General features: G+C 35.6%; 1 protein-coding gene across 3 annotated transcripts in view; it reads right to left on the reverse strand.

The window, feature by feature from the left end:
- ASZ1 (ankyrin repeat, SAM and basic leucine zipper domain containing 1) overlaps nt 1–13,700 on the reverse strand; it is a 58,883-nt gene that overhangs the window by 16,262 nt on the left and 28,921 nt on the right. For all 3 annotated transcript variants that reach the window (XM_070616356.1, XM_070616355.1, XM_008519583.2), the window contains exons 5-6: nt 1,277–1,388; nt 604–738 (exon numbers count right to left, since the gene is read on the reverse strand). In XM_070616356.1, coding sequence (XP_070472457.1) covers nt 604–738; nt 1,277–1,388 — 247 coding nt within the window. The remainder of the gene's footprint in view (nt 1–603; nt 739–1,276; nt 1,389–13,700) is intronic.

A 13,700-nucleotide genomic window follows, 5' to 3' on the forward strand; every position in this document is an offset into this window, starting at 1 on the left:
TAGAGACCTTTGGCTGAAAGCTTTAATATTCAGACCAAAGGTTTATATCAGTAAAGTAATGTATGAAAAATATTTATTATTGACTTTTAACATCTGAATGACAATAGATCATATATTCAAATATGTTATCACTTTATTATATACCTTGTCACACATATAGGAGTAAATGTAGCTTAAAGGATTTAATTTTTAAATTGTCTAATATGTGTTAATAAAAATTTAAAAATATTTTAATTTCATGTTCAAATTTTCAAATTTTACTCAAGTTTTCTTGATACACTAATTTTTAAAAATCTGGATCAGTGTGAAATGTTTAAACAAATAACCTATTACAATTTTATTTCTAGGGCCCAAACTAAGTCTTTATTATCCCTTTACATAGCTTTTAAATTACTACATTACAAATGCCTCTTATTTGGTAAAGGATGAATACTGTTGTAAAATAAAGTTTTCATTACCTGGCTGGAGGAAAATTACATATTTAAAAATTTAATAATAGCCAGGTACACTATTATCACAGTTGTGAATTCTAACAAATAATACAAAGTTCTACAAATAATAATGTAACATGCCATAAAAAAGTTAATTTAATATGTAGGATACCTCTAGATGTTTATTTCTTTTTGCAATTTCACTTGGTGTCTTTCCGTCTTTGGTTTGTAGCATTTTATTAGCTCCAAGTTCAAGCAATTTCAAAACTACATTTTTATGACCCTGACGTGCTGCCCATGTTAATGCCTGTAAGTGAGGGAAAACGAAGATCGTTTTAAACAGAGGGAGTGTGAGACAAAGAGGAAAACTTTTCAACAGTATTTATGGCACAATAAAAAAGTGAACATGGTTAATTAATGAGATGATCCAACCTCTTTATTTCACGATATAACGTAAACATATTTCCAAAGTTGTAATCGCAAAGCAGACTGCCAGTGCTCACTGATTTTATAAAACCAAGTAACGTTTTACACAGTCAAGTGATGTTATAGAATAAAATGATTTACCTGCCAATCACTGAACTGTTTTCCATAAAAAAGCACTCTGTGTGTATTCTAGAGCCCAGGCTTTGTTGTGTGTTACAGCTTCTTTGTCAAGGGGGGAGTACCAAGTGTCAGATAATTCCCTTTTTCTACTTCAGCTGTGGCTTTTCTTCACCAAACAGTATTATATCCCAGGCCTTCTGTAATTTTTACTTCTTAAAATCGTTTTTCGTGGACTACTGATAATAAGAAGATATCAATGTCTTAGAAATAAAAAGGAACATTGTAAAAGTGATTCTTACAGTATAACCATTCTCATCCTGGGTATTAACTTCTGCTCCATGAGCAACAAGGAGAGCAACAACCTGAGGGTGACCATCCCGTGCAGCATACATGATTGGAGTCATAAGTCTCCTAAAAAGGAGGAAAAAAAGAAACACTTGTGTTAATGCTGCCATTGACAGCTACTCAATTTCATGAATTTTACCATACACAATACCATCAGTACTGTTTTGAAAGCAAAGAAAACGAAATGAAAGCTTTTAATAAGTCAGGTAATTTAAAAATCCAGTCTCTCAGTAAATAAATGTGAAGACTGCACTTTTAAAAGTATTGAGTGCTTACACAGCACCCTCTAGTGAAGAAACGTGTTTTTAAAAAATCACTAAACAAGCCACACTTTCTGATATGAAGTCTCCTTAACTTACCTATTCATGTAAAATATCAGAGTACCCACACTATGCTTATGCTGGGAACATGGTAATGAATGACACAAATAAGGTCCCTGTCCTCTCAGGACTGCTCATACTAAATGCTTATTATATTTTATTTAATAAAAGCATAAGTATAAAACTTTCTCTTATTTCTTAATATATTCTGTTATGATTCTACTTTAGTTTAGGACTGAAACAATTTTACCCTGACTTGGACGCTTACTCTAATCAAGAAAGAGATCAGTCCAATAGGTTAGCCAGACTCTCTGAGACTATTTTCTGGGAGAACATAGTGGTTTCCCTCTAGTGTATCATTTCCCAAAATTAGAGATTCAATCCCTCTACTTCTGGAAGTTACTCAGCTTCTGGACCTACTACAAAGGTCACCAGAAAGATTCTATCAGTTCTATTTGGGCTAAACTTAGTATCATGGTCTGTTTTAAAGGAGGTCTGGGATTCTGGACCCAATCTTCCTGAGTTGCCTCAAATATCTGATTTATAAACAAAGATGTTCACAAAAGAACAACAAATTAAATAACTGCAGAATTCTGTTTTGATTTCACTAAGGAAGTTCATCTTGGTTACTCACATTACATACACTACCTATAAATAGGATATTTTTCTATAAGGTTTGTTAACATAAGGTATATCCTGAATCTAATCACTTCACACCAATGTCTTTGGCACAAAAAGAATCACACATTTATCTGTTTCCTCTACTTCCTGGTACATCACAATTTCAATGTTTTATTGGAAGTTATATGCTAAGGTAGTTGTCAACATTGCCTCTTTTACCTGGAATGTTTCCTACAACTAATCATTCAAATTCTTCACTAAGTCTAAAACAGACCTCTTGATGCCTCTCCCTCCACCCTACTTCCCTCACACAGCCCAAATCTGCTCCTTCCAATCTTTGCTATTTCACAAAGCTATCATTAACCACAAAACTCGGGCCTAAGACTAAGCATCATTCATGACTGTTCTCCATCACTCCATATATAAGTCATCAGCAGGTCCTATTGGCTCTACCTTCATAATATATTCTGAATCTAATCACTTCATTAGCCACTGTAAGTAGTCCAAGTCATCATCATATTTCTCTGACCCATATTATTGCAATAGCCTCATAACTGCTCTCCATGCTTCTACTCTTGCCCACTTACAGTTTCTTCTTTCTGAAAACGCCAAGTTCTTCCCTTTTCAGGGACTGTGCAAGTGCCGTTCCCTCCATCTTTCCCTAGACCTTCATACTGCACACTCTTATTCAGAGGAGCAGATCAATAAAATTGACGAACCTAACCAAACTAATCAGGAAAAAAAAAAGAGAAGACACAAACTACCAGTGAGGTATAAGAGAGGGGACATCAGTACAGTTTCTCCAGATTTAAAAGCACAAGGGACTATTATGAACAAATTTATATCAATAAATTAGACTATGAAATGGACAAATTTCTCAGAAAAACACAAACTACCAAAGCACACTCCTAAAGAAATAACCTGAATAGTCCTATATTTATAGAAAATTGAATTAGTAATTAAAAACCTCCTACATTCGGGTGGTGAACATGATGTAATGTACACAGAATTTGAAATATGATGTACATCTGAAAATAAAAAGAAAAAAAAAACCCTCCTACAAAGAAAAGAACAGGCCCAGATGGCTTCATTGGTGAATTCTACCAAACAGTTAACGAAAAAAATAAACAAATTCTACACAAACTCTTCCAGTAAAGTGAAAAGGAGAGAACACTTTCCAGTTCATTCTATGAGGCAAGAATTACTTTAATAACAAAAAACAGAGAGGGACATTACAAGGAAAGAAAACCATACACCAATAATCTTCAATGAACATAGATGTAAAAATTGTGAACACATTTTGACAAAAAGAATCCAAAAATACATAAAAGAGAATAATATATCATAACCAAGTACAGCTATCCTAGGAATGTGAGGTTACGTTGACATTTGAACTAAAAAAGAAAAGCCACATGATTATCTCAATAAACGCAGAAGAAATATTTTATAAAATCAAACATCCATTTCTAATAAGAACTCTTAGCAATGCAAAAATAGAAAAGAACTTCCTCAACCTGATAAAGGCATCTATGAAAAGTTTATAGCTAACGTCATACTTAATGGTGAAAGGGTGAACACTTTCCCCTGAGATGAGGAACAAGACAAAGATGTCTTCTCTCACTACTTCTAATCAGTAATGTACTGAAAGTTCTAGCCAGTGCAATAAAACAAGAAAAAACACGCATCTAAATTGAAAAAGAAGTAAAACTGTTTTTATTCACAGATGGCATGATCTGTCTATACAAAAGATCTGACAGAATCTACAAAAAACCTACTAGAACTAATAAATAAATTTAGCAAGGTTGTGGGATATAAGGTCAATATAAAAATATCAATCGTATTTCTACATAATAGAAAGAAAGAACCTGAAATAGAAATTAATAAAACAATACCATTTACAATAGTACCAAAAATATGAAAACGGGGAAATCTACTGCTATTTACTAAAACTGCACCCCATTTGTGTGTATTTGACTTGTAGTCATCATCTCACTAATGATCTGGATTCAGATGCCTCTAGCCCAAACACAGGTCTTCAGATGTCTCAATTATAAGAGGAAATATAGTATAGTGGTTTAAAGTATGAGTTCTGGAATCAGAATACTTGATTTCAAATTTCAGCTCCACTACTTACTAGCTGTGACACTGGGCAAATGTCTGTCTGTGCCTCAGTTTCTCCATCTATAAATTGGGGATAATAGTACATAGTTCAAGAAGTTGTTATGAGGATTAAATAATTTAATACATGTGAACTACCTAACACCTAGGTGTTAGTTATCATTCATTCATTCAAAACACATTTATTGAGCACTTACACATGCCACACACTATTCTAAGTGCCAGAGATACAGCAATACATAAAACCAAGTCACTGTCCACTTGGCATTTACATATCAGGTAAGCTGCTGCTGCTGATTTAACTACAGAACAAACATAAACCAGACAGCTGAACGCATACATCTTTTGCATAAACTGGAAGTTTTACGAGTTCTACTGCAATGCTAGCATGTATCAAACAGGTTTATAAAGATCTGACAAGTTATAAGACTGCCAAAATCCTGTTTTCATGTCATAAAATATTTTCAGCTTAAAATATTTTTCTGAATATATTATTCAGTAATACTGATACAATTTCTCATTTCACTCTTGTATTTCTAAGAACTCAGAATAATATTCTTTTTCTATCTTAAGTAGAATACCATCACACTGAAATGGAATTAGAGTGATCTAAACATACTAAAACTCAGCCAGTCTTTCTTATATAATTATACATTTATTTAGTCCTAGATTACTTTCGCCTTGTCACCTATCCAGAGTAACAAGTATTTTATTTATAACTAAGTAAAATCTTTTAGAGTGACCTTTCAATATTTTAACATGCTTACTGCTGTTGGAAAATTACTAAAATAAATTAAGTATAATAACTTACGCAGTATTTAGTTGTTCTTTTCTATGTAAAGGCTGGGGTTATGTAGGATATTTCATATGGAATACATATAACATTATTTACAATTATTCTTTCAACTTCCCCAACTCATGATAAACCATAATGGCTCAGAACTAAAAATTCAAAAGGACAGGGTCATTTCTTTATAATTTATAGAAGTCTAGATTATGTTAGTTCAACCCATATAAAAAACAACTTACAAGTAAACACCAATTTAGAAAACACAATCATCAAAATTTTGTAACCTCAGCATTGACTGTCTATTAATTTGGAGAAACAAAAACTGTGCTGTGCTAGGTGGTCATCTCATTCATTGCTCATGACAACCTTATGAAGTAGATATTCTCACTTTAGAGATGAGAAAACAGATTCAGAAATAACTAATTTTTTGCTGAAGGATCACTGTTGATGTGTGATTGAAGTTGTTGATCCTCCAAAAGAATCTCCTAGGAATTATTCTTTTTTCAATCTATCCTGATTTAGAGAAATCTAAAGCTCTTTTTCTCTCTATTTTTATGTATTTGATCATGAAATATGGGATACATTTCATAAACTTAGTCTACATAATGGCAAAATTGGGAACCCAAATAAAGTAAGCTGGCTGAAGTATAATCTCAAGGAAGTGACACTATTTGACAGAATATCCACAGAAGGTGGCATGAAAGTGTGAGTGTCCCATTTGATTGAACCTTATTACTGAAAATTTTAACAGAGATTTTCTGAACTGGTACTGCAATTTGTTCTGAGATTGTGCCGAAAATTGAGGTTCTTCTAAATATCAGCTTCTCTTAGAATCTCAGAAACAAGCAGGGCTATCATTTGCTGTCTCTATGTCCATTCACATGGACATAAATGCCTTCTTACAGACGCTACTTCTTCCTAGATAAGAAACTACTAGAATAATATAGTTTGCTTACTTAGAAGATTCAGATCATTACCCAAAAATGTTGCATTGATTTCTAACTTCTAAAAAAAGTTGAATTTACTGAATGGAACAGCAAACTCTCTGTAACAGAGTCTAGATTACCTAGAAGGTACATTACTCAGCCTCTAAACAGTTATTAAAGTTACTGATACCATCAATAATGTTGCATGACAATTCTGAGAAGGGACAGAACAACGCATCCAGTGGTTTTACATCTATACAAACTTGTAACATATGTAGTTTCCTGTTACAGATTAGTGAAATCTAAATGAACTCTTCAATTTTACAAACTCTTATGAATTTAGGAAAATCTTATGAACTGTTCAGGGAAGTTATAAAACTTTATAATAACTGGTCTACTCAAGTGACACAGTAACTATTTGTGCAACTGATAACTTTGCTTCCAATATTAATTTCCATCTTATTTCCTGAGATTTAAAGTAAAGAATTCTTTACTTCCCATTCTCTCTTTAAATCACTGTAATTTTGTTCTGCCTGCTCCTTCTAACACACAATTGCTTTGACAAAGGTCAACAGTCACTTGGACTCCTTTTATTTTTCTAGCACTTAAAAGTATGTATTTCAGAGGCTTTTGTCCTCAACGATCTTCCCTTTCTCTACACAAACACCATGCATGAACGACCTCACCTACTCTCATGACTTCACTGTCAACTGACAGTTTACTGATGACTGCTGAATCTGTATCTAATAGCCCAGGCTTTGCTCCCGAGCTCCAGATCTTATCTGTCACTGCCACCTGGGTACCCCAACAAAACTCGAAATCAATATAAATCCAAATCTGAAGTCACCATCTTCCCTCCAACACACAATACTCTCTGATATTACCTATCTCTGTGAACAGCATCACAGTCAATGCACTGCCCAACCCAGAAACCTGGAATTTGTCCATGATTCCTTGTTGAGCCTTCATTTCTAATAAGTCAGCATTCCTGTCATTTTTACCTCCTTCCCATCATTTGTATCTGTCTACGTTACTCTCTCTCTCCTTTCATGTGTCCAGGTCCTCCTCACTTCTAACATGGATAACCACAACAGCGTCCTAACTGGCCTCCTTGTTTCCAGTCTTTCCTTCACATTTGCAAATCTATTCATGGCAATTCATTGTTTAAAATTTCCAAGGTTACTCCTGTGAGAATCTTCATGATAAGTCTTCTGTCCACCTCTCTACCATTTTAGCACCTGCAGTCTTACTCCAATCTAAGAATAAACTTTGGTCACATCTGCAGGTCATGAATTCCAAGTTCTCTCTCCTCTGGATGTCCTATATTCAAAGTACTCTCTGGGTGAAATGTCCTTTTACTTCTCTTCAAAGGCTTATCCATAATCTACCTCTGGGAATTCATCTTAGAAGCCAAAATGCCCCCCAATTTTTTGATGCCCCACCTCATCTCAGATATAAATCCCCCTCTCCACTGTGTTCTCACAGCACTCGGTGCTTATTTTTATCAGCTCACCTATCAGGCGAAAAAGTCTTTGTTCAGCTCATCTATTTTGTCATCTAGACTCTAAGTACCTTGAGAATAATGACCCTGAGCTGTCTCTGTATCAAGCCCCCAACCCACATAGTAACTAGAATAACGGTCTGCTTCTATGTTTTGTGTCATGCTTACATTTAATATAGGCAGGATTTTCTCCTTATCTATTACATACACCACATTTATTGATTATATTATTCAATGCATCTATATCATTACATTTACATATGCTATATCTGCCTAATGAGAGAGGTGTGTTGAAATTGCCTGCTATAAGTGTATTTTGATCTACTTCTCCTTGAATTTTAATAGGTTTTCATTTATGGATTTGGCAGCCATGTAGTCTACTGTGTACAGGTCTATGCATGTTATATTTTCACTGATTTGCCTTTAATAGTACAAAGTTCTCCTTTATTCTTTTTATTGCTTTTAATATTAGTAATATCTGATATTGACAATTATGATTTCTATGGGGTTAACCTTACCTGAAAAGGGACTTTCATATTCTTTTTTCTTCAACTTTTCTTTAAATAGCATTTAGTTATCTTTTGTTTTTTAAACCAGTTATCCCAGTTGATAAATTCAATCCATTCTCATTTAGTGTAATGACTGATATAATTGACAATATTTCTTCTTTTTTGTTATCCACTACATTTTTCCCCTTGAAAAGCAGACGACTCTGCTTTTCCTTTAAAAAAAAAAGTCACTAAATATTACCATCTTCCTATGTTCTTAGTAAAACACACTTGACTCTATTGTATGTAAGCCAGGTAAGACCTATTTCTCCTAATGAGACTACCACCTAATTCCTCCACCACCATGGCATCATTCTCCTGGGATTCTCCTCTAATAGGATACAATCTTTTGAATACTCTTAGTTGCCTTCCTCCTCTTAAGTGCCCTCGAACTCTCTGCAAACTATAGCTCTCAGATTTTGTTGGCATAATTTAGTACTTATTAGAATTTTATTTACACTTTGGTCTTGTCTGTTTCCAGAATCCTTATTTAGCACTCCTATTTCACATTCCCAGATAGTCTAATATTATTCATTAAATACACATATATCAAAGTTCATCCCTCTTCATTGCTTCCTCTTGTTTTCATCCTCCACCTTCATGAAGTCTCTGTTCTGGTTTGTTTTTGTTTGGTTAGAGTCCTTCTCAAGTGTTTTCCTCAAATGAGGCACTCAGGAAATGTACTTTCTGAGTTTGTGCATATCCTTGAACATCTTTCTTTCACTATGACAGGCATACATAGCTTGGCTGAGAATAAGATCTTTAGGTTGCAGCCCTTTGTCTAAGTGAAGATGTAATTTAATTCTTTTCTAGCTTCAGCTATGCACATGAGAATTCTGATGGTACTCATCTTCTTACTTTCCTTTGTTAAAATTTAATTCTTAGAGTGATGTCAGCATCATGGCAGTGAGGTCTCTCAGAAATCCTTCCCCTCCAATATACAACAAAAAAAATCCATAATCCAACAAAGGACAACCAAACACAACACCAAAGACTTTGGAGACCCACACAGCCATAGGATGCAGGGCAGAGAGACTGGAGCCCCCCTTGGAGGAGGTGGAATGGGGTAAGAGAAAACTTCGCCCTCCCTCTAAAGACTGTGATCCAGGATTGCAGGAGGCCTCCAAGAGGGAAGGAACGGGAACAGGGACATTTGTCTGTGGGAACATCAAGGACTCCCAAGGGCCCTTGCAGCCTAAAGGGAAGCCTTCTACTGGGGCGAAAGCTTTTGCAGGGGGTGACCTGAACAAGCCAACAACCCAGGAGAGAAGATAGTGAGAGCAGAGGAGAAAACCCCGAGAGCATGCAGGAGAAAGTGCCCCTCCTCCCACACACTCAGCACGGCTCCAACCCCTGGGATTTTGGCTGAACACAGAGGGCTCAGAATACGTGGCTGCTGACTCCTATCCAGTGGCGATGGGTGGTAACTGTGACCAAATAACCGCAGGATGCAAACGAACAGAACCACTCCCTCTAGCAATATCAAACATTATATTAGATCTCCAGACCAGAGAGAAAATGACAAGTACCCAGAAATCAGTCCTGAGGACGTAGCAATATGTACTCTAAAGGACACAGAATTCAAGATAGCTGTCATCAAAAAACTCAATGAGGTAAAAGAGAATGTAGAGAAACAATTCAATGAGTTCAGGAGCTACTTCACAAAAGAGGCTGAAACTATAAAGAAGAATCAATCAGAAATATTAGAGATGAAAGACACAATAAAGAAATAAAATATGGATTCCCTGAACGCCCAAGTGGACACCATAGAGGAGCATATCAGCATAATCGAAGATACACATGTTGAAATGTTCCAGATAGAGGAAAAGAGAAAACTAAGACTAAAAAGAAATGAAGAAAGTCTCTGAGAAATATCCAACTCAATTAGGAAATGCAACATAAGAATTATAGGTATTCAAGAAGGAAAAGAGAAGGAGAATGGAGTAGAAAGCTTGTTCAAAGAAATAAGAGTAGAGAACTTTCCAGACCTAGGGAAGGAAATCCATGTGGAAGAGGCTGCCAGATCTCCTCAATAGGTCACTGTAAAAAGACCTACTGCAAGGCATATAGTAGTGAAACTGGCAAAACTGAATGACAAAGAAAGAATACTAAGGGCAGCAAGGCAGAAGAAAAAAACCTACAAAGGAATTCCCATCAGGTTTTCAGTGGATTTCTCTGCAGAAACCTTACGGGCTAGGAGAGACTGGAATAACATATTCAAATCATTGAAGGACAAAAACGTTCAGCCAAGAATACTCTATCCAGTGAAAATATACTTCAGATATGATGGAGAAATAAAAACTTTCCCAGACAAACATAAGCTTAAGGGAGTTCATAGCCAAGAAACCCCCCACGACAAGAAATCCTGAAGAAGGTCCTCATACCTCAAAAAAAAAAGGGGGGGGGGGAGAAAAAGGTTACAAAGCACAGAGTGAGGAGTTAAATAGGTAGACAGAATCAGAGCAGGATAGCAAATACTCAAGTATAGCATTAAAGACAAAGGGAAGGAAAATACCAGAAACAAAGATAATATTGTCATTTTAACTACAAATTCATAACATAAGATGGAATAAGATGTGAGAAAAACAACTTAGGGGAAGAGGAATGGGACTGAATGGGTTTAGTCTAAGAAAATTAGAAGCCAGCAGAAAAGGAACTATCTTATCCATGAGATCTTGAATACAAACCTCAGGGTAACCACTAAACAAAAAAGCAGAACAGAGACACAAATAATAAATAAGGAGAAAACAAAGAAATACAACATAAAAAACTACATAACACGATCGGTAGACTAAAATACACAGGACAAGAAACAAAGGAACTGGAAAATGAGCGATAAAACGGTATTAAGCCCTGGTATATCGATAATCACCCTAAACGTAAACAGATTGAATTCTCCAATAAAAAGACACAGAGTGGTGAGATGGATTAAAGAACAAGACCCAACAATATGTTGCCTCCAGGAAACACATCTCAGCTCCAATGACAAACACAGGCTCAGAGTGAAGGGATGGAAGATGATACTCCAAGCTAATGGCAAACAAAAGAAACCAGGTGTCACAATACTTCTATCAGACAAAGTAGACCTCAAGATAAGACAAGTAAAGAGAGACAAAGAGGGGCAGTATATAATGATCAAAGAGACACTCCCACAAGAAGACATGACACGTTAACATCTATGCACCCAACACAGGAGCACCAAGGTATATAAAGCAACTATTAACAAACCTAAAAGAAGACATTAATAACAACACAATAATAGTAGGGGACCTCAACACTCCACTCACATCAATGGAGAGATCATCCAGACAGAAAATCAACAAGGAAACAGTGGAATTAAAAAAGCTAGACCAGATGGACTTAATAGACATATACAGAACACTCTACCCCAAAACAGCAGAATACACATTCTTCTCAAGTGCACATGGAACATTCTCAAGAATAGACCATATGTTGGGAAAAAAGGCAAGCCTCAGTAAATTTAAGAAGATTGAAGTAATGACAAGCACCTTTTCTGATCACAATGCTATAAAGCTAGAAATTAATTACAAGAAAAAAGCTGAGAAAAGGACAAAGATGTGGAGACTAAACAACATGCTATTGAACAACCAATTGATCACTGAAGAAATTAAAGGAGAAATCAAAAACTATCTGGAGACAAATGAAAATGAAAATATACCATAGCAACTCACATGGGATGCAGCAAAAGCCATATTAAGAGGGAAATTCCACGCAATACAGGCTCACCTTAACAAGAAAAAAACCAAATAAGCAATCTCAAATTACACCTAACTGAATTAGAAAAAGAAGAACAAACAAAGCCCAAAGTCAGCAGAAGGAGAGAAATAATAGCACAGAAATACACCAGATTATAAGAGAATACTACGAAAAACTATATGCCAACAAAATGGACAATCTAGAGGAAATGGATAAATTCTTAGACTCTTACAACCTTCCAAAGCTCGACCAAGAAGAAACAGAGAATCTGAATAGATCAATCACAAGGAAAGAGATTGAAACAGTAATCAAAAGCATCCTAAAGAGTAAAAGCCCAGGACAAGACAGCTTCCCTGGGGAATTCTAGCAAACTTTCAGAAAGGATTTAATATCTACCCTTCTCAAGCTACTCCAAAAAATTAGGGAAGATGGATTGCTTCCTAACACATTCTACGAGGCCAGCATCACTGATACCAAAGGCTGACAAGGACAACACAAAAAAGGCCAATATCGTGGATGAATATAGATGCAAAAATCCTCAACAAAATATCGGCAACCTGAATACAGCAACACATCAAAAAGATCACACATCGTGATCAAGTGGGATTTACTCCAGGGACACAGGGATGGTTCAACATCTGCAAATCAATCAATGTGATACACCACATTAAGAAAATGAGGAATAAAAATCACATGATCATCTCAATAGATGCAGAGAAAGCATTTGACAAGACCCAACGGCCTTTTATGATAAAAACTCTTCACAAAATGGGATAGAAGGAAATTACCTCAACACAATAAAGGCCATATATGACAAACCCACAGCCAATATCATACTCAATGGGGAAAAAGTGAACGCCATCCCCCTGAGAACAGGAACAAGACAAGGATGCCCACTATCACCACTCTTATTCAACACAGTACTCAAGGTTTTGGCCAGAGCAATTAGGCAAGAGAAAAGAACAAAAGGAATCCAAATAGGGAGTGAACAAGTAACCCTCTCACTGTTTGCAGATGACATGATCTTATATATAGAAAACCCTAAAGAATCCTTTGGAAAACTATTAGAAATAATTAACTACTACAGTAAAGTTGCAGGGTACAAAATCAACTTACAAAAATCAGTTGCATTTCTGTACTCTAATAATGAACTTACAGAAAGAGAACTCAAGAATGAAATTCCATTTACAATCACACACAAAAAGAATAAGGTACCTAGGAATAAATTTAACTAAGGAGGCAAAGGACTTATACAATTAAAACTGTAAGACATTATTGAAAGAAACAGATAATGACATAAAGAGAGTCCATGCACATGGACTGGAAGAATAAACATAGTTAAAATGTCCAGACTACCCAAAGCAATCTACAGATTCAATGCAATCCCAACGATATTCTTTATGGAAATAGAACAAAGAATCCTAAAATTCACATGGGGCAACCTAAGACCCCGAATTGCTAAAGCAATACTGACAAAAAAGAACACAGCTGGAGGCATCACAATCTCTGACTTCAAAATATACTACAAAGCCACAGTGATCAAAACAGCATGGTACTGGTATAAAAAGAGACACGCAGATCAATGGAACAGAACTGAAAGCCCAGAAATAAAACTGCACATCTCTGGACAGCTAATCTTCGACAAAGGTGCCAAGAACATACAACAGAGAAAAGACAGTCTCTTCAATAAATGGTGTTGGGAAAACCAGACAGCCACATGCAAAAGAATAAAAGCAGACCATTATCTCATGCCATACACAAAAATAAACTCAAAATGGATAAAAGACTTGAAGATAAGACCTGAAACCATAAAATTCCTGGGAGATAATACAGATAG

Source organism: Equus przewalskii, chromosome 4, assembly GCF_037783145.1.
Source record: "Equus przewalskii isolate Varuska chromosome 4, EquPr2, whole genome shotgun sequence".
NCBI lineage: Eukaryota > Metazoa > Chordata > Mammalia > Perissodactyla > Equidae > Equus > Equus przewalskii.